The sequence below is a fragment of the Labeo rohita genome, chromosome 3 (assembly GCF_022985175.1).
Source record: "Labeo rohita strain BAU-BD-2019 chromosome 3, IGBB_LRoh.1.0, whole genome shotgun sequence".
Taxonomy (NCBI): Eukaryota; Metazoa; Chordata; class Actinopteri; order Cypriniformes; family Cyprinidae; genus Labeo; species Labeo rohita.
The window spans coordinates 54,424,177-54,446,913 of NC_066871.1; the positions used below are offsets into that span (position 1 = coordinate 54,424,177).

The 22,737-nt window shown below is 38.7% G+C and overlaps 1 protein-coding gene across 1 annotated transcript; it reads left to right on the forward strand.

Annotated features, from left to right (window-relative positions):
• The first annotated feature begins 2,767 nt into the window (after positions 1-2,767).
• Positions 2,768-9,799, forward strand: LOC127162006 (zinc finger protein 239). The gene is given in 4 exon segments (XM_053825505.1): positions 2,768-3,035; positions 5,612-5,857; positions 7,750-8,263; positions 8,265-9,799. Coding segments are annotated over 3 exon segments (744 nt in total). The 5' UTR covers positions 2,768-3,035; positions 5,612-5,799; the 3' UTR covers positions 8,437-9,799.
• The last annotated feature ends 12,938 nt before the right edge of the window (positions 9,800-22,737 follow it).

Here is a 22,737-nt window from a genome sequence, read left to right on the forward strand (position 1 = left end):
TAAGCCCACTGAGGCATAAGCCAGGGCTAGAGCATTAACTATCCTGTCCACACCAGACGTGACACAACAACAAGACATGACAGAATCAATCAAACATCACAGTCAATCAAAAGAGTGGTCCTGACTCTCTGTGGTCGTTAAAAATCCCATGGCACTTCTCATAAAGAGTAGGGGTGTATCCCATTCTCATTCTCAGTACCAATATATCATCCAACACTAGTAAGTTGCCATAAATGAATGGCTAAATTACACAAAATTGGGTTAGGGTTTTGTTATTGTTATTATAACGTTCCCTTAACCTCTTTACATGATCGCTTGTTCACTCCAGCCCAGTATAGTATAAGACGCCTTATCAGTATTATAAAACCCATATCTTGTTTTTATCTATTGTTTAATTAATAAAAATAATCTGAGCACATCAACCATCACATTTAAGATCAAATACAATTAAGTCTGTCCATTACGGGGTAACCAGATTTGACATTTCTTTCAGCACCAAATTAAAAATGACTTTAACACAAATGGTTTATAAAATTTGATATTTATTCCCAGATATGAAAAAGAATAAAAAAAATCACTTGACATGAAAATGAAGTAAATGAAGATGAAATAAACCCATGAATTGATTATTTCTGTTATCACTCTATGCTTAACCCTAGCTTAATATTGTCAGGGTTCTGTCACTTTGGTCTAGTTTTCACCATGTCTTGTTTTCATGTTGTCTGCGTGCCTTGTTTCTTGTTGGTGTTCGGATCCTGGCACTCTTGTCTTATGAAGTTTTGGTTTCATGTCGGGGTCCAGACACTCACGCTCCATGTTCGGAGCGTGTGGTTTAGAGTTTGCATGAGCCGTAGGCTCTTTTGTCCACATGTGTTGCTGTGTTTTGTGTTTTTCTTGTTGTCTTGTGTTGTTGTCACATACAGCTTGTGTTTTTGGCTCTATGTTTTCATGGTATATTATGTTTTGTCTCTGCTGTGTTTGTATTTTCTCATTAGCTGCGTGTTTTGTCTTGTTTTGCACATGGCCATCGATTTGTTTTGCTGGTGTTTTTGTTTTTGTGCAAGCACAAGGCTTTTGTCTTGTTTTCATGTGCTCTCATGTCTATTGTATTGTTCTCTGCCCATCTTGTTTCCTGATTATTGGTTCATTTGCCCCACCTGTGTTTCCCTCATTTGCTCCCTATTTATTGTCATTGTGTTTGCAGTCCTGGGCCAGTTCATTGGTGAATGTTGCATGTTCCTGTCCTGCCAAGCCTGCCAGCAGTGTTTTTCCCCCACGGGGTAGTTTTAGTTGCTTATTTTGTGCTAATAAAAGCCCATTCTCTGCACAGTTGGGTCCTCACCCATCCCTACACCTGTCACACCCAGTCGACTGTTTTTTTTTTTTTTTTTGTTTTTTTTTTTCCCCATGTATGCCCTTATTTGGTCTTTCCTGTTCCGTCTTTAACTGTTACGTCATTGTTTAATCGATTACACCTGTCTCCCCCTAATTAGACTGTGTATTTAAGTTTGGTTGAGTTCCCTGTTTGGTTGTCGGTTCTTGAATTGTCATTCCGTAGTCATTTAAAGTCCTGTTCGTTGTGAATGTGTGTGGATTCCCTGCTGTTCCTGTCCATTCCTGTTCTATGTGTGGATTATTTAATAAATGTGCAAGTTTCTTATCTCCTTGTCCTTACTCCTCATTCCCCGCACACCACGACGTGACAGAAGAACCGACCACCAAAATGTTCTGGACTGAGGAGTTCTTATTTAACATCCAGCAGGCGCGGTATTTTAATAAAGTATGTAAATGAATTCAGGAGCGTTTTACACCTGGTGAGTTGGAGCGATTCAACGATTAATGCGTGTTTTCAGATGGGGCTAAATGATGACCAACTGTTCTGTTCTAAAACTCTTGACGATTGCCGCAAACCAGTTGTGGAATTTATCAACCATGTCCTAGCTCTTTGTCATTCCAATTACTATGTTGATGTGAAAGATTCTAATCTTTCCCCCATCTGGGAACACTTACTGGGAATGTTACCAGCATTTCACCACCAGCCATTGTTAGCTCCATCTGCTGCTCCAATGAGCTCACTCCCTCCCTCCAGTCCTTTGAGAGTAGGGGCTTAAGTTGCTATGGTGATATTTGTGACGTTTGTCCTAGTTTATTGACTCACAGGGTCAAAAGTTCAAGTCTGTTTTAGCCAAACCATTATAACACCACTAGCAGCATAGACGAGACACACACATAGCATACAGTTTTCTCATCACACCTTCTATACCAAAAAGCAACACTTCAAAAACACATGGTAATTTCAACAGCTATTAACTACAAGAGGGTGACACATAAGATAAGAACTGCATCTAAAACTTCTTGAAGATTAAAGAGGAAGTTTGAATGTTTTAATGTTTCTAAATTATTTGCTAAATAAAAATTATTCAAAGCAATCAATTCTTTCAGCAATTTTATTAATATCTTATTTATATCTTCTTGCTAATCAATCAGATCATTCTCCTTCACTTAAAGAGGATTTTCTGATGCTCTGAATTTTCCATCCGGCTGTCTGTCGTTCTAGTGGCCTTATTTAACTTGTCTGGCAATATGTCTTCTAAGTTTATGCCCATATATATATATATATATATATATATATAATATATATGTGTATATATGTGTATGTATGTAGAAATAGCTTTAGGGGCCCAGCACAGTCTAACACACATCCTGTCGAGGAGAGGAGAGGAGTGGGTGTTTCTTACTGCGGTTTAGCAACGGACTTCAGTGTATGTGCAGATGAGGAAGTTCTGTGTTGAGGAGAGACTTTTTGTAACCCTGCTGAATTGAAAAGCTTGTGACACAAAGGAGGATGAACCTCGTGATGAAGATCTCTCGCCGTTATGCTGATTGATTACTTTGAAGCCATTTCATTTGGTGATGTGTCTAATGCTCTCTAAACAAAGTCTGTGAGTAAATGACTTTCTTCAAGTGCTGGACGTGACTGAGTTCAGGACACCGGACAGGATTTCTAAGTGGACGACAGTGCTCTCAATCTGAAGGTGAGGACAAATCTTTTGATTTGGAGTTTGGATTAGTGAGATGTGTGTTGGAGTACTTCGTTATTCAAGTGGAAAGTGAAAACAACAACAGCAGTCGAAATTTAAGTAGAAAAATATGCATGGTTGCTGCCTAAAAATATCACATAATAAATAAGATACGAGACGTACATTTTAAAATTCTTCTTCTGTGTAACCTGTTAACATACCATTTCATAGGTTTTGCACTGATGTGATTTCTGTGGGACTCAGAAAGAAAGTTTCCACTTTATTATTTATTTATTTATTCATTTATTATTTTTAAACTGCATTTCAATTGCATTGTTGATTGTGCATGAATCATTGCTAATAGGTATTTAAAACACTGAATGTTTAACTGTGAAGATCAAACCATTCCTCCTATGTGTAAACATTTAGAAATCAGAAATAACATTTCAGTATCCATCATGGCACCAAGTCAGTACACAACATAAAAAACCTTAGGTTATAAATGTTTCTGAGCTTGTATCACTAAAGATGACATGCAGTTCTATTAAAATTACATACTTAGATGGTATAAATCACAAGTGTAAGAGCAAGCAACAAAAACGTTTGAATTTACTAACATTAGAAAGAAATACAATAATATCAAAGCACTAAAACTGGATCCGTTTTGAAAAGAATGTTCAGAGGTCAAGTTAGCCGAGAAGCAGTAATTATTATCTGATTTACAAACAAATGTAAAAACAATTCGCTAATGAATTGGGCTGCGCTTTGTGTTTTTGACTCAAAAAGAACAGGTTCGTACGAGTCATTTGTTAATGAAACCGACTAGACTGGGTGCCTTGCGTGCGCGTGCAGCCATCGTGAACGGTTTATTGAAAGCTGCTGCTTTATTGCTGCTGCTGAAAAGTAGCATATGAAACACTGCTTACATTTATATTTTATTCTGTGATAATTCTGGGGTAGCACAGCTTTTTCTTAGGGTGGCAGTTGCCACCCCGGTGGATCCGCCCCTGAATAGTGGTGATTGAGCTGAAGTAATTGAAAACAGTCCCTTAAGCGTGATGTTGCTGTTATTCACTTAAGTCATGATGTAAGGCAGTGGTTCAGTGTAGTAATGTAATGATTCACAAACAGTGTGATGAGTTAGTCACTGAAAATGTCCATATGAGGGCGATGTGGTTTTAGAGCGTTGCTGATTCGTTCAGAGAAGAATAAAAAGGAAGTGGATGTACACCTGCAGGTAGAGCATGTGAGATGTACCCATGGCCTTGCTACTCTAAACTGATTTGAACTAGTCTGGTAGTGGAAGTTAACAATGATTTTGAATTAATTACATGGAATCTTCGCACTGTGAGAATCGATCTAATTCTTTTTGAAGTGACCACGGACGAAAACTGACCACGACTACAGAACAGACTGAGCTTCCCGATTCATGAACAGCGGCTGAATCTTCATGACTGAAGCTACGGGATGTACAAGTATTTCACTGCTTATTTCTTATATGTGAGGGTAGTTGGGTACTATGCCCCTAAACATTTTAAAGACTGTTTAGATGTCGTTTGTAAAAACAAACTGTGCACTAACCGAATCTTCATGTTTTTGAGTCAGAATGATGCCTGTTCACAAGAACCATAATATTTGTTGCTCTTCTTATTTTAACTTTGTCCTCTCTCTTTTAAAAAGGTTATCGTGAATAGTCAGCGCTCGTTGAGTTTTTTTTTGGATGTTAGTATTGAGCTTTCAAACTGTAACTCGAACTCGAAATGAATCACTGCACGTTTGAACTGTTGGAATTGAAACATTGAACATCCGAATTGTGTGAACTGAGACACCGATAGTCTGAACTGTCCACAGCGAATCATTTGAACATTTGAATTGAATCATTGAATTTTGAACTGTTGGAACTAAATCTTTGAGCTGGTTGAATTGCATCATTGAAGGTTTGAACTGTATGAAGTGAATCATTGCGGTCAAATTGTTTCATGCAGTCATTGAGCTCTGTTTAAATTTGAAGATTGATGTGAATGGTTGAAAAAAACAAAAAACTGAAGATAATTCCTGTTTTCCAAAAAAAGGGTTATATCACTTTCACCTAATTACACTGTTTAAAGATGATTTTCCGGATCAAAGAGGTACCTCTAGGTCAGTTGTGTGAGTTTATTTGATTGGGTTTCATTGACTTTTGAGTGTATGTACTTTTTTTTTTTTTTTTTTTTTTTTTTTTTTGTTTTGTGAATGGTTTCTTGTAAAATAAGTTTGAATTTCTTCAGTGCATATTATGAAAGGAGAGCAAATTGAAATAATACCTCAATGCAAGTGAAACTGGTGTATTCTTATATTCTTGTTTGTTTTTGTCTTGGGCTCAAAAAGGGGTTCATATATATATATATATATATATATATATATATATATATATTATTATTTTTTTTTTTTTTTTTTTTTTTTTTCATTCTTGAGAATCCTATGCAGAACTGACTTTACAATACTTTCCTTTACTTATAAGTAATTTATTAGTTGCCACCCCAGAATGAGTCAGTTCGCTACAACACTTAATGCCTCTTTGATTTATTGTTGATTTTGGCTTTTCCACACAGAAATTCATGTTCGGTGAAGCTCCTCCCACAACAACCACATCATCAGTGAAGCCCCTCCCACAACAATCACACATTCAGCAATAAATGCTGGAATATTGCCATCAGTTTACAAGTGCAGACGAGCATCAGATCATCAGGAAGAGCTGAAATCTGCACAGACTGAGTTTATTAAAGAGGACAGAGAGAAGATGAGAGATCCAGAACCCTGCAGAATCAAACACACTGAAGATACTGAACAACAAACAGGTTGGTCTTTATTCTTCTGTTGTGTTTACAGTGAATATTCCGCCTCGGTACTATACTACCTAAACCACATTTTCAGCATCATAGTAAGCCAGCTCCATTGCTAATGAAACAGCTCTCACCTGATGGGTCGTGTGCGTAGTCTACCGTTCTATGTTCTCTGAAGTTATCCTGACTGGATCAGCCTGGTCCGGTCACTTGGGGCTTTGAAGGAATTCTTTCAGGTTCAGATAATAGGTTATAATAAATAAATCACTCTGAGTCATGTTTTAAGAGAGGTTTAAACGAATCACCATTTGAAATGGTTTCGGTTTAATATAACAATAACTCATAAGCAATAAATTCAAAATAACAGCGAGAAAGTCTTCACCCGAGGTGTGGCAAGGAAGAAGATCAAGCACTGGCACTTTATAATCTGCCATAAGCATCACAAGTCTCCTCCTTGCATGTCCATATAAGTCACACATTTGGTACATACACATCACTCTTTTTTGTGTGGGGGCCCCCTGCCTATTTCCTATTGCCATGGCAACTTCTACATATATGATACGTGCGGTTTTACACTCGCTCAGATGTTGCGAAAGTCACAAGTTCAAACTCTACATACACATTATCTTCAATTGCAATCAGACAGACCCATTTTTATTTTAGTCAACTTCCATAACGCCTCTAGTATCTTAAGCAAAACATCTTTTTCCTGTGCAGCGATAGCATACTTCTGCAATTGAAATGTAACACATCTCGCACAGCCAAGAAAAGTAAAATATCATTTTTTTAGAAGGTCCATCTGCAACTATGTTTCTGTATTTCCTCTGCATTGCAAAGACAAATTTTGTTGATACTGATTTCATTTGCTTGTTAACAGCCCAAATGTAAGAATTTGACTCAAAAGATAATGCACACTTTTAGAAAAATATCAGCACCCTTGCAATTCTGTCAGAAAATGCAACGCTTCTCTCAGAAAATTGTATTAGCCAAAATTAAACTGTCCATCTGCCATACTGAACCCAAAGACCAGATTTGTAAAAAAAAAAAAAAATAAAATTGCATGCCTTCAGAACAACTGAATCAAGCACAGTTTTTTTTTTTTTTTTTTTTTTTATGTGAATAAAGATAGAAAATGTAGAAAAGTCACAAAATCTTATTCCACTGAGATGAAGGGAACCACAAGTAAAAGTTGATTGGGGTCACATATACCCCAGGAACTGATAAGTTGACTGAGTGAAGCAGGAGACGAAGTGATGATGATGATGATGATGATGATAAAAAGGAGCAACGTTTATTGAATAATCCTAGTTACGTATGTTTGAATAATCAGACTGATTGAATAAGTAGTATTTTACCAAACTGATTCACAACAACATCCCATAAACCTTGAGTTTTCATTAACATTCACTCTTATGTCTTATTCATACAGACAAAACAGTTCATGAAACCTCACAATCATAAGATTAAACTATGGAGAATAATAAGTAATATAAAATATAAAAAAAATCATAAAATAATAAATTATCATAATAAAACAATACAAATGGTAAATGATTAAAAAAATCAATTAATAAATTACATAAATGACTCATGACTGTAAATGATTATATGAATAAATTATTATAAATTAATGAAAACACCACAAATGTGTGATCGCTCTCTTGATGCAACACACGGTTTGTATTTGAGGATCCTTCATGTTGTTGATCAAACATATTTAATAGTTCTCCTTATAGAAACATGAGATTCATGGAGTTTCAGGGATGTATAATTCATAAAATTGCATCAAAATACCTATTTTCTACTTTCCGCTGTTAATTTTTATGTCCTTTATTTATTTATTTATTTATTTATTTATTTATTTTTAATGATTTAATGAAAATTGACTGTTTTCACTTTTGTTTCAGAGATGATTGAAGACAATGAGGAGAAAGAAGAATTGAGTGAATTTGAGGAGAAAGATCATGTCAGAAGTGGAGAAAAACCCAAACAGAAAGATTTAAAGACAAGAAGAGCCAAGAAATCTTTCACCTGCACTCAGTGTGGAAAGAGTTTCTCATACAAATGTCTTCTTGAGGTTCACATGAGGATTCACACTGGAGAGAAACCGTACGATCAGTGCGGGAACAGTTTCACACAATCAGCAAAACTGAAGCAACACATGAACATCCACACTAGAGAGAAGCTGTACGCATGTGATCAGTGCGGGAAAACATTTTTGTCGAAATCATACCTGAAGCAGCACCTGACAGTTCATACAAAGGAGAAGCCACATTCATGTCATTTGTGTGGAAAGAGTTTTACATGTTTACAATATTTAAAAGACCATCAGAAAATACATAATGCTGTGAGAGACTACATGTGCTTTGAGTGTGAAAAGACTTTTACTACATCAATAGATTTGAAACGGCACCAGATGACCTGAACCTTACGAGTGTTCACACTGTGACAAGAGATTCAGACTGTCAGGACAACTGAAAACACACGAGAGGATTCACACTGGAGAGAAACCGTATCACTGCACTGATTGTGGGAAGCGTTTCAGTCGATCATGTTCTCTGCACACACATACAAAAAACAATCACAGTAATTAGATCATCTTCAGATCCAGCACTTTCAGGTAATGATGGCACTTCCAATAATGCATCAAGCAATAAAATATCATCTGGATAAATCATTCCTTGCCCTCCATTACATGTGAACGGACACAGAAACATTATCTAATGTTTTCCCAGTGAATAAAGTTCATCTTCATCTTAAAAACCAGCAGATTCAACTGTGAGATTCAGATCAACTCCAAGATGGAGTTCCTCCCCAAAGAACAATGTCAGAAAGTTGTATTTTTGTTTATCATTTTTCATATAATGATCAATATGTTTAATAAGCAGGATTGTAAGAATAGTAACACCATTAAAGGGGTCATCAGATGCCAGAAGTTGATATGATTCTTTAGGGTCTTAATGAAAAGTCTATAATATACTTTGGTTAAAAATTCTCAGTGGTTGTGTAAAACAAGCTCTGCAAAAATCATCTCATTCTGGTCGAGGCTGCTTTAAATGCAAATGAGCTCTGCTCGCCCCGCCCCTCTCTTCTCTCTGTGGAGTGACGAGCCTGTTTACTTTAGCTGCTTTTAGCCACTTTTAGACGCTAAACTTGCTAACTAGCACATTATTAGGAAAGGTGATCATAAAAAAAAAAACCTTATACTCACTTCTGCTGTAAGTGAAGCTGGATAATGAATGATTACATAGACGGATATATGTAGATCTTGAGGCGCATTCCTTTCACAAACAAACGTAATCCACTGCATCTTCAGCGGCTCAGATGTCAGGAGTAAATGACGACCACTATGTTCATTATTACATCCAGCAACACAACACCTCAATCGCTCAATCAGAGATATTCTTGTCTAACTTACATCCCTGCTCCGGCATCAAAACGAAGAGGTCGGACTGTTACAGCTGATCTGAGGTAAAACGCTCATGTCAATCAACTATCGTGGGAGTGTCCTCTGTCGCATCTGAGAACGGCTCGATTTTAAAAAAGGGGATATTATTTTTACAGATTAATTAAAAATCACTGCATGGATTTTTATCATTATAGGGTAGATTTGTACATACACTGACAACACACATTAATGTTCAAACAACATGTAAAAGTGAACTTAGCATCCGATGACTCCTTTAAAACGTTACCAATACCTATCCCTACTTGTAAGTCAGTAGGAGAGAGAGATCCAGCTCATTTTTGAATTTGCTCTGAATAATTGTTGATTTAAATGTTACCTTTTTTATTAATACATTGTTGTCTTTAATTTTTATATTTTATCAACAACTTTTATTGTCTGCTGATTGTATTTAAGTCAGGGGAAAGTCATTTTTTAATTTTAATGTCTGAAAGCTGTGAAGTATTGTAATTACTATTTGGGCTTTGAAATTTCTCAATAAAGCTTTTATTTACTCCACACATGACTGAGATTGAATGAGTTTGTCTACATTAGCTATACTTTGTCTTTTTTTTCTTCTCCTTCTCCTTCTATCAGTGGGCAGATCGATCCTAACATTGATAGTATCTATACCAGCGTTGGTATTGGTGTCAGCATCAGATCAATACTAGCCTGATGAGATCAGTACTTCAGGTTAAGTTTCTTCTTCTACATCAAACCTGGGCCCGTATGTATAAAAAGTCTCAGAAATGCTCTTAAGAATACTCTTAATCTTTGACTTGTGTCAAAAAATTCTTAGTAAAAAGTAGGACTTTTCTAAGAGTAGGAGACTTTTATAAAGAAGCTTAAAGCAACTTTCAGTAAAAGTCTAAGACTGATTCTTAAGTGTTGACTAAGAGGACACTTAAGTGTTGTGGACTAAGAGCTACAATGATGTTGTCGTGTCTTCCTTTTGTTATTTAGACGGAGGACAGTAAAGAAGAATCAGGGCTACAAAGTCCGGAACAGAAAACTTGTGTCTTTTTATTCTCGCACTTGCATTCAGGTAGCAAATTACTTCGTCGTCACTACATGACTCCACCCCTTGATTGTGCCTGAGTCCAGTTTGGGTTGGTTTTCTGAGTTCTGGATCTGTGCCATGTTTTCAGTCTCTTGCGATGCAGCTTTTTCCAGAGGTGCAGGTGGTGTGTCCACGTTTACTTCTGGCAACAGTGGAGTGTCTGAACAAACATTGGGTGTGGCAGCAGAAACCTCAATATTGGTGGTAGATCCCAGCAACAGTTGATCCACGTGTCTTTTCCAGATAAACTTGTCAGATGTTAAAACAGTGTATGACACTGGGCCGGTTTGAGCAATTACTGTGGCTGGTACCCACTTTGGTCCTGATGTATAGTTGCGTGCCAAAACGTTTTGCCCTGGATGAAACAGTCTTCTCTTTGCTTTCATGTCTCTCCTATGAACTTGTTTCTGCTGGTGATGAGTTACCACCTCTTTGACAGTAAAAGGTCTCAGTAAGTCAAATCCAGAGCGTAACGGACGCTTTAACATAAGAGAAGCTGGAGAAGCCTTGGTCGTTCCATGGCTGGTGTTTCGGTATGACAACAGGAAGTCATTAAGGCGCTGTTGCAGGCTCCCTTGTCCTTGTGACGTCTTTAAGGCTCTCAGCGAGCCCATTAGTGGCTGGGTGGTAAGGAGCTGATTTAATATGTTGTATGCCACACTGTTGCAAGAACACAGCAAATTCATGTGATGTGAATTGCGGCCCATTGTCACTGATAAGTTGTTCAGGGTAGCCGAAATGGCTAAACATTTCTCCCAGTTTTACTGCAGTTTTCTCTGCAGTTGTAGAGTGCATAACAGCAACTTTGGGCCACTTGCTGTGGGCATCCATGACTATTAGCAACATCTTCCCTTCTACTGGCCCAGCAAAATCCACGTGTACACGCTGCCACGGGGTTTCTGGCCAGTCCCACGGGTGTAATGGGGCCAACTGAGGTTCATTCCTCACCTTCTGGCAAGATGTGCATGACCTTGCTTTTCCTTCAATATCCCCATCAAGACCTGGCCACCAAAAGTAGCTTCTTGCCAGTTCCTTCATTCGCACCATGCCACAATGGCCCACATGAAGTTGCTGGAGGACAGGTTTCCTCAGAGTTGGGGGTATGATTACTCTTTGTCCCCAGAGAAGGCATCCTGAATGAATTGACAATTCATTCTTCCTAGCCAGGTATGGCTTCAAGTTGGTGGTGTCTTTGGGGACATGTCCATCTTTTACCATTTCCATGACTTCAGAGAGAATTGGCTCTGTCCGTGTGCATCTTCTCACCTGTGTTGATGTCACTGGAGCCATCTTGACTTGTTCAAAATAGAAAATGTCTTTCTGCTTGCTCTCAAGACATGTCACAGGTAACGGTAGTCTTGATAGACCATCTGCATTCGCATGCAACTCAGCCTTCCGATATCTTATCTCATATGTGTGTGCTGATAACAGCAAAGCCCATCTCTGCATTCGGCTTGCTGCCAGAGAGGGGATCCCGGTGTGTGGCCCAAGAATGGTGGTTAAAGGCCGGTGATCAGTGAGCAGTATGAATGGCCTGCCATACAAATATTGGTGAAATTTCCGAACACCAAAAATGATTCCCAAAGCTTCTCGCTCGATCTGGGCATACTTGCTCTCTGATTTGTTCAAGGTGCGTGAGGCAAATGCTATTGGCCTCTCTTCTCCAGAAGGCATGATGTGGGAAATCACTGCCCCCACACCATACGGTGAAGCATCGCAGGCTAACTGCAGAGGAAGATTTGGATTAAAATGAGTCAACACCCCTGACTTCACAAGAGCTTTCTTGGCTTCTTGAAAAGTGGTCTCACACTGTTGTGTCCATTCCCATGACTGGTTACTACATAGAAGTTGGTGCAGTGGTCTCAGCAGTGTGGCTAAGCCATTAATGAATCGTCCATAGTAATTCAGAAAACCTATAAATGACTGGAGCTGGCTGGTGTTCTGTGGGGTTGGAGCCTCTAGTATAGCTCTTACTTTCGAAGGTGCCTTGTGCAGTCCATCAGCGTTGATTACTTGATGTCCAAGGTATTCGACTGACTGCTTGAAAAACTCACATTTATCTTTTCTCACTCTTAAGCCATATTGCTTCAGACGCTGGAGTGTGCTATCCAGATTACTCAGATGCTCTGCCTCTGTTTTCCCCGTTACCAAAATGTCATCTAAGTAGCACTGCACCCCTGCTAGGCCACTTAACACCTGGTCCATGGCCTGCTGAAAAAGAGAAGGGGCCGAGGTGACACCGAAAGGAAGATGCTGGTATCTAAAAAGTCCCTTATGTGTGACAATTGTCAGTAACTCTTTAGAGGTTTCATCGACTTTCATTTGTAAGTAGGCTTGATTCAAATCAATTTTGCTGAAACGCTGCCCTCCTGCTAGGCCAGCAAATAGATCATCAATGAGGGGAAGTGGATACTGGTCAGCGGACAAAACGGGGTTCACAGTGACTTTGAAGTCGCCACAAATCCGAATGGACCCATCCATTTTAAGCACGGGTACAATAGGTGTAGCCCAATCACTGTTACTCACTGGTACGATGACTCCACTGGTTACCAGCTCTTTCAGGGCTGTCTCAACTTTCGCTCTGATAGCATATGGCACCGAACGGACTTTGCAACACTTGGGCTTACTACCAGGCTTGATGTCAAGTTTGGCTGTAATATCTTTCATCGTACCCAGTCCATCCTTGAATACCTCAGCATGTTTTTCCAGAACAACACTGAGCCCAGTGTTTTCTTTTGACACCATCCGCACCATCGGCCAGTCCAGCTTCATTGTTTCCAGCCATTCTCGCCCAAGTAAAACTGGGTAGTTCCCTTTTACCACATAAAGGGGCAGTGTAGCTGAGTGACCATTCAGCTCCACCTCCACATCCATTACACCTTTTATAGCCACTCGCTCCCCTGTATATGTTTTCAGCACCATCTTGGTGGGCTTTAAGCAGACATGTCTAAATGTTTTGCGGTACACGGTATCTGACACAATGGAGACGGCAGCACCCGTGTCTATCTCCATGCGCACTGACTCTCCCTCTATGACAGGTGTCACCCAATAGCCTTTGGAGTCTCCTTCCATGGCTAGAATTTTTAATGGAACTTCCTCCAAAGAGGAGTCGGTGTCATCTGCATACTCCTTGCAATTTGACTGCACTTTATGCACACTCTTCTTTTTCTTTAATGTGCAAGGAACTCTGTTAAATTTCTGTTTTGCACTCTTTTGTTTTCCTCTGCAAGCACGTTCCACGTGGCCTTTCTTTCCACAACTGCGACACACCAAATCTTTACACCAACACTCAGATGCAAGATGTCCAATTTGGCCACATCTATAACATGTTGCATTTTTAGGAGCTTTGCCAGGTGAATTCCGGAATGTATTCATGTCAGTTGCCAATTTATGCACTTTATCTGAGCTACTGAATTGCTGTGCTTCTTTAGCAGCAAGTTCCATGCTTACACTTATTTCAGTGGCTTTCTGCAAAGTGAGATTACTTTCACTTAACAGCCTCTTTTGAATTGCTTCGCTTCTTAATCCACATACGAGCCTGTTCCTAATAGTATCATTCAAAACATCACCCAATTCACAGTGTTCTGACAATTTCTTCAGTGCCGCAACTAACATAGTCACAGTTTCTCCCTCTTCTTGGTTTCTCTTGTGAAACCGAAATCTTTCCGCTATAACTAACGGTTTAGGTGAAAAGTGTGTGCTCAACACCGCCACAATTTCCGCGTAGGTTTTCTCACCTGGCTTCGTGGGCTGTATGAGACTGCGCAGCAAAGTGAAAGTCCTAGCGCCCATGACACTGAGGAAGGTAGGCACGATCTTTGCATCCTCAATAGCGTTCGCCTGAAGGAAATATTCAAATCGCTCTGTGTATGAGCTCCATTGTTCCTCATTTTCGTCAAATTGTCCGATGTTTCCAATGACGCTAGCCATCTCGTATTCCCTTATCAATTCACAAGCCCCAACGTCGGTTCGCGTTCAGTTCTTCACTAACGGTAAATTTGGCCGTTCACACACGTAGAGTTTCTTTCAAAAAAAAAATATCCTTGTCGCCACTTTGTCGTGTCTTCCTTTTGTTATTTAGACGGAGGACAGTAAAGAAGAGTCAGGGCTACAAAGTCCGGAACAGAAAACTTGTGTCTTTTTATTCTCGCACTTGCATTCAGGGAGCAAATTACTTCGTCGTCACTACATGACTCCACCCCTTGATTGCATATTAAAGCATCATTTTTCTTCATACATAACAGATGTCAACCCAAAATGGCCGCCCTTGACCTCTGAATCAGTCAACAGTGAGCCACAGCAGCACAACACCAATCATTTGATGTAACTACAATAAAATCATTTAATTAAGACACTATTTAATATTTAAATTAATTTTTTTTAAATGCTTTGCGCTGTGCAAAATTATCACAAATTATTACTGATGCTTTGAAATCCTTTTCTATTGGTATGTCTCATTGTTTACAGTTGGAGCAATGATATGAACATGAGTCCCATCAACAGCTCCAATAACTCCAAGAAAGCCGACAATCCTCATAAAAGTGGCTTGTTTTTGCAGCGTGGTTTAAAGTTCAGTTGGAACATCAGTGGACTGCCATTTAGTAGTGGCTAAGAGTGACTGGGACTGGGAAATTTAATACAAAAAAAATGTGTTAAAGATTTTGTAAATATATTGCATATTTGCTTAGAGTCAGTTGTTTTAATTTTTTTAATAATAGCAATGAAACATGCCAAATTGTGGACCACAAAATATTAACTGATTTTGTTGTTCTCAGAGTGACATTGTTGCCAATTTAGTGATTTTTTTTTTTTCCACTAGATTTAATGACTTCCTCACACCTTTTGAGATTTTTTTCAAAAGCCTAGCAACAAAATTAATTTCTTGGACAAATCATATCTAGATTTGGAGACTCTTCCACTGATTTATAATTATATAGATCAGTGAACTCGCCTAGCAACAGTCATCTAGCAACATTTAACCACTAGCTTAACTACTTTCAGTTAAAAGCAGTTGTCAACACTGGTCAGTGTTTTTTTCTCGTATTTTGATGGTTTTATATGGTTTGATGGTTTCTCATATTTTGATGGTTTAAGTGAAATTTTGGCCACTGTTGTGTTTGGTGGGGTTAGTGCCATAATATTTAAAGCCATAATACTTACTGTGTCATCAGCAGTGCATTGATGCATTTTCATTGTTTTCCAACCCAAAAATGTAATTACTACTTTAATTTCTACAATTAAGAGCACTGATTTGTAGAGTGGATAAAGTGACATTTTTACTTGATCAGCTACCAAAAAAAAAATTAAAAAATTTATCAACTCCATATCATCATATAACTCCAATACATCATATCTTCATGTAAAGTGTTTGTCTCCTCCTCTTTGCTGACATCCTGTTACTCTTACCTAGGTTAGGAGACCTCTCCAGCTCTCTTAAATAATTTAGGAGCTGAGACCTAGTCTTTATGAATCACTTTTATTCTTAAGTCTAGGAATAAGAGTAAAATGGCGTCATTCTTAGAATTTTGACACAGTTAAGATTTACTCTGAGTGGCTCTATACATACGGCCCCTGGGCAAACTCGGTCCTGGAGGGCCGGTGTCCCTGCAGAATTTAGCTCCAACCCTGATAAAACTCACCTGTTTGTAGCTTTCTAGTTGGAGCTAAACTCTGCAAAGACACCGGCCCTCCAGGACCGAGTTTGCCCAGGCCCGTTCTATACTTAGGGTGTGTTCACACTTGTCATGTTTGGTTTGGTTAAAACAAACCCTGGTGCAATTGCTCCATTAGTGCCATTTGTTTTAGGTGTGAATGCTGCCATCTGAACCCTAGTGCACACCAAACAAGCAGACCAAGACTGCTAAAAAGATGGGTCTCGGTCCACTTTCCAAACAAACTCTGGTGTGGTTCAAATGATGTATGAACACAACATGAACCAAATACTTCTAAACAAACCAAAAAAAGAGGAAGAAACGACAAGATGCGACATGATTTCATGAAGGGAACAAGTGGTGTATCCAAAACAAAATGAGCAGAAAAGTGCCTTTTATGAGCTCTTTGTGAGTTTGCAGGTGGTGAAAATAAAATAATACACACGCAACAATAAGCGCTTAGTCCAGCAGACGGCATTGTGTGTGTTTGACTTAAAGTAGCAATGAGCAGACTAATCAGTGAATGGGTACTTTGATATCATACACAGCGCTGCTTTAGGTTGAACGCACCTTTTCCTTTTGTTTGGAGTGTTCGTCATGAAATATACATAATTCAACCTGACCAATCAGGTTGTGAATGTATCACTATGCATTTAGGTTCGTTATCTCTAGGCTGTCGAAAATTCCAGTGTGACCGCTAAGTAGACAGGTGTCACGGTTGTGTCAGATAGAGACAAACAAAGACTAAATATAGTAAACAGTCTTTAATATAATCCAAAAACCAGGGTAAACAGGAACAGCAGGACGACACACACCAAACTACAACAAGGTCAGACGACAAACACTGAACTAAATACAACTTCTAAAGGGGTGCAAACGATACATGGACAGGTGTGGGTAATTAACCAATAAAGACTTAACAAGAAACGGAACAGGAAAACCATATAAGGACACAAGGGAGAAACCAACATAACAGTCCAATGGGGGTGTGACAAGGGAAAAACCAACACAGAACGGTGCAAGGGGTCTGACAACAGGGACCAAATGTATCATTTTCCCTTTTGGTCCGGACCAAATAAACCAAACGAACTACAACTACAACTGTGAACACATCTGCAATACATTACTTCTGTTTCAACAAAGAGTAGACAGGTCTGTGTGTGTGTGTCTATGGGCCATTCTACAGAATTGGTGCCCACCAAAGATACTTCTATTTTCTATGGAAACCTACACTACTATTTAAAATATTAGAATGCTTTATATATAAAATTTATTGGGTACTTTCAGTTTGGAGGTGGCTGTCCCGAACCCTAACCTCTAAATTTTAACATGTTTTAAAAGTATATTTTTGATTCTTTTAAGAGCAAAGTTCAAAAATATATATATATATATTATATTTTCTTTGTAAAGTTTGAAACTTGAAACTATGTAACATGTGTCCCGCCTTTTAAACGTCACTACCGAAACGAAGAGTGTGTGTTAGTTCATTGGCTAAGATTTTAGTAGACGAGATGGTAGACGATCGAATTTCCATTAATTTGAGATAAGTAGACCACTACTGCCACGCCTTTCAATCGGTCGAGCGGTGTGGGAAAAAGGGGAAATTAGTGGAGAGGGCTGGAGGATTGGCAGTGTCCATGAGGCCTTGAGGTTGAGACTTGAATGAGCAGCAATAGATGAAATAAAGTCTGCTTTGTTTACAGCAGACTGGCAGTTCCAGAGACCAGTTGGACTAGGGACAGTATGCAGATTATTAGGATTGTGCTGCCTCCAATGTATAGTGTTGAAATGAAAAAGCACATAGTGAGTACAATTGACTAAAACAAGTAGATGAGAAAAAGCCGTACAAAAAGTAAATAAACTACTCAAGTGCCTTTTCGGTGTCCTTGCTCTCTAGATGGTCTTTACACTCGTGGGCTTCACATGAGGGCTGCCGCAGAGTACTAACCAGTTCTGTACTCGCCTGATTCCTCGTGATTAAATTCATCTGGCCACGCCTTACTACTTAACAAACCAAACCTGGGAAGCCATATGATACTCACTCACATCTTTCATACACTAGTCCACTCAAATGTATTACAAGTGGTGACTAAATACATGTTTTAAATACAGAGATAGTATGTTAAAAGTGCATTTCAGGTATGGTAACAGCCGAAGCGCTATCTTTGAGCGACATGAGCACCTGAACGAAAAAGTACAATTATTATTATTTATATATTATATATCATAATTATTAAAGAGGCCTAATGTGCCAATAAGAGAGTAATTTTAGACCGATCTCAAATTGACCTTTTTTACCCAAGGTCTTAGAAAAGTGGTCTTTAAGCAATTACAAGCACATATCACTGTAAATTCAGTTAAGCCCTGCCATAGCACTGAGACAGTGTTGGTAAAAGTATTAATGACATCTTTGTTTCACTGGATAATGGTGAAAATGTTATTTTAATTTTGCTTGACCTTAGTGCAGCGTTCGATATGGTGGACTATGAGGTTTTAATTAACCACTTAGAACACTGGTGTTGGAGAGACTTGACTATCAGGTTCTGATTTGCAATTGGACGACTGAACCACCCTGGGTGCCGGTTAGAGCACAATATTATAAAAGGATGAGGAGACAGGTGATTGGTTTAAATGTTGTATTGATAGGAGATTTTCAATTCCAGCCAGTAGAGGTATTAGTCTGGAGCACGAAACAATAATGAATAATTAAAAATAATTAGGCATACACAATAACAAACACCCACGAGTACATAAAGGCAGTTTGAGCAAACTAAATCCTCATTAATAACATTTACAGTGGAACATACAATCCAAGGAAGGAAAATAATATGTTACACCATAAGTCTATGGTGTAACATCTATCACTATTTCCTTTTTATCAAGATGTTTATTACTGTCTTGGGTTTTAATGATACTTCGCTGACATGATCTTAATATTTCGAATACCTTCAAAATATTCATGGGTTTCAGTCATGTGACTTTTTTGTTGCGGCTGCCATCTTTAGGACCTGGCGTAGCCTCTCTTTGGTGATTGGAAACCAAAATGAGACTTCACCAACAACAAGAAACAATGTCTTTTTGTTTGTTTGTTTTAGATACATTAGGATTAGATCCTTATTTACTGTCAAGCGAACTGCTGACACCACTAAAGTTTAGTGAAAATGTACCATTTTGACCTCATACACAATTCCTCTCCATACACTCGGGCCAGTGTCAGGTAAATTCTCACCTGCCAGAGACCTGCTTGCACATCTGCCGCATCCGGCCTGGATGTCTGTGTACTTGGTGCCAGATTCTGGACTCCATCAATCTGAGACAGCCGTGATTTACCGACACTGCCAGAATCGGCCCGTTGTGCAGCACGCCAGACTTAGCCTGTTCATTTATGACTTGTACTGTTCATTAACAGCACAGGTTTCATTTCATTTAAAATTGATAACGTTACCTAGCCAAAATGTTTACCTTCATTTTAACTATATAGATTAGAATACATAAATAACATGACTTTACAAATCTATAAACATCTCGTTACTATGAAAGCAATTTTAAAGGCCATTAAAGAGCTCAAGTTGATCAAGCTGGCATGAGTAAAAATTTATTTACACAACAATTTATCTACAAAACCATGTAATTACAGCAAAAAAACTGTAGTTTTAAGTGTAGATAAAATATTTAACACCTTTAGCAAAATTCCCATTCATTTACTTGAATGAATGAGGCATTTATATACACTTGGACTGTAACAGTAAAGGTTAAAACATTAAAAAAAGAAGAAGAAAAAAAAAAAAGAAAAGGTATTTTGAAAAACACATTGGTAAATGGCAAAGTTTTGGAATTAAACATTTTATTTAACACCTGTACTCAGTCAAAGCGTCAGTATCTGGGTGATTAGAAATGACACTATATAAATCACACTACCAGAAGGGGTCACCTCATCTCCACAATTCACGTGAATGAAAGAGTAATTTTAGACCGATCTCAAATTTACAAATTTACATGCAAGCGCAGTCAGTCTACCTCAGGTACCTATCGGTTGTCACCTGATCTCATGAAAGTGCGTATTTGGTGTAGGCTACTATTTATAGGTTCAGTATTGAAGACACCTGGTGCCACACTCTAATCAGCTAATGAACCCAAAACACCTGCAAAGGCCTTTGAATGGTCTCTCAGTCTAGTTCTGTAGGCTACACAATCATGGGGAAGATGCTGATTTGACAGTTGTCCAAAAGACGACCATTGACACCTTGCACAAGGAGGGCAAGACACAAAAGGTCATTGCAAAAGAGGCTGGATGTTCACAGAGCTCTGTGTCCAAGCACATTAATAGAGAGGCGAAGGGAAGGAAAAGTTGTGGTAGAAGAAAAGTGTACAAGCAATAGGGATAACTGCACCCTGGAGAGAATTGTGAAACAAAACCCATTCAAAAATGTGGGGGAGATTCACAAAGAGTGGACTGCAGCTGGAGTCAGTGCTTCAAGAACCACTACACACAGACGTCTGCAAGACATGGGTTTCAGCTGTCGCATTCCTTGTGTCAAGCCACTCTTGAACAACAGACGGTGTCAGAAGCGTCTCGCCTGGGGTAAAGACAAAAAGGACTGGACTGCTGCTGAGTGGTCCAAAGTTATGTTCTCTGATGAAACTAGATTTTGCATTTCCTTTAGAAATCAGGGTCCCAGAGTCTGGAGGAAGAGAGAAGAGGCACAGAATCCACATTGCTTGAGGTCCAGTGTAAAGTTTCCACAGTCAGTGATGGTTTGGGGTGCCATGTCATCTGCTGGTGTTGGTCCACTGTGTTTTCTGAGGTCCAAGGTCAACGCAGCTGTATTCCAGGACGTTTTAGAGCACTTCATGCTTCCTGCTGCTGACCAACTTTATGGAGATGCAGATTTCATTTTCCAACAGGACTTGGCACCTGCACACAGTGCCAAAGCTACCAGTACCTGGTTTAAGGACCATGGTATCCCTGTTCTTAATTGGCCAGCAAACTCGCCTGACCTTAACCCCATAGAAAATCTATGGGGTATTGTGAAGAGGAAGATGCGATATGCCAGACCCAACAATGCAGAAGAGCTGAAGGCCACTATCAGAGCAACCTGGGCTCTCATAACACCTGAGCAGTGCCACAGACTGATCGACTCCATGCCACGCCGCACTGCTGCAGTAATTCAGGCAAAAGGAGCCCGACTAAGTATTGAGTGCTGTACATGCTCATACTTTTTCAAGTTCATACTTTTCAGTTGGCCAAGATTTCTAAAAATCCTTTCTTTGTATTGGTCTTAAGTAATATTCTAATTTTCTGAGATGCTGAATTTGGGGTTTTCATTAGTTGTCAGTTATAATCATCAAAACTAAAAGAAATAAACACTTGAAATATATCAGTCTGTGTGGAATGAATGTATACATTATACAAGTTTCACTTCTTAAATGGAATAAGTGAAATAAATCAAATTTTTAAAGATATTCTAATTATATGACCAGCACCTGTATATTATATATTGTAATATGACCTCCATAATAAAATGGAGTTAGATTACAATATAACTTAAATTACAATATAACTTAAATTAAATAACTTTGAGCACTGAAAAGACTGAACATCTCGGTCATCGACTGTCACTATCAGTCGAAAGATTCTGACGAAATGGTTCTCAGAGATGAGGAGAATGAGCAATGTTTACATACAATATGTGAAAGGAGCATTAAATACACTTATACATATACACAAAAACTAAATAAAAAAACACTATTTCTTTAGTCATCTTAAAATTATTTGTTACCCTGTTGCCTTAAAGGGGTCATCGGATGCTGAGTTCACTTTTTTATGTTGTTTGAACATTAATGTGTGTTGGCAGTGTATGTACAAATCTACACTATAATGATAAAAATCCATGCAGCGGTTTTTAATTAATCTGTAAAAATAATATCCCTTTTTTCAAATCGAGCCGTTCTCAGATGCCTGTCGTTGTGGCGTCACATGACAGAGGCCACTCCCACAATAGTTGATTGACATGAGCGTCTTACCTCAGATCAGCTGTAACAGTCCGACCTCTTTGTTTCGATGCCGGAGCAGGGATTAAGTTAGACAAGAATATCTCTGATTGAGTGATTGAGGTGTTGTGTTGCTGGATGTAATAATGAACATAGTGCTCGTCATTTACTCCCGACATCTGAGCCGCTGAAGATGCAGTAGATTACGTTTGTTTGTGAAGGGAATGAACCTCCCGATCTACATATATCCGTCTGTGTTCACGCAAATCATTCATGATCCAGCTTCACTTACAGCAGAAGTGAGTATAAGGTTTTTTTTATGAATCTTTGTGATCACCTTTCCTTATAACGTGGTAGTTAGGAAGTTTAGCGGCTAAACATGGCTAAACGCAGCTACATGCAGCTAATGTAAACAAGACCATCTTTCCACAGAGAGAAGAGAGGGGCGGGGCGAGCAGAGCTCATTTACATTTAAAGGAACAACCCCTTAGAATGAGAAGATTTTTGCTGAGCTCATTTTGTCAAGGTAAAAAGGGTGTTGTTTTACGAAACCATTGAGAATTTTTAATCAAAGTATATTAGAGACTTTTCATTAAGACCCTAAAGAATCATATCAACTTGTGGAAAATGGGCATCTGATGACCCCTTTAAAAGTTTATCGATTTGATACCAGTATAGATACTATCAATATTAGGATATGTGTTCCCACTGCTAGAAGAAGAAGGGTTGCTAATGTAGACAAACTCAT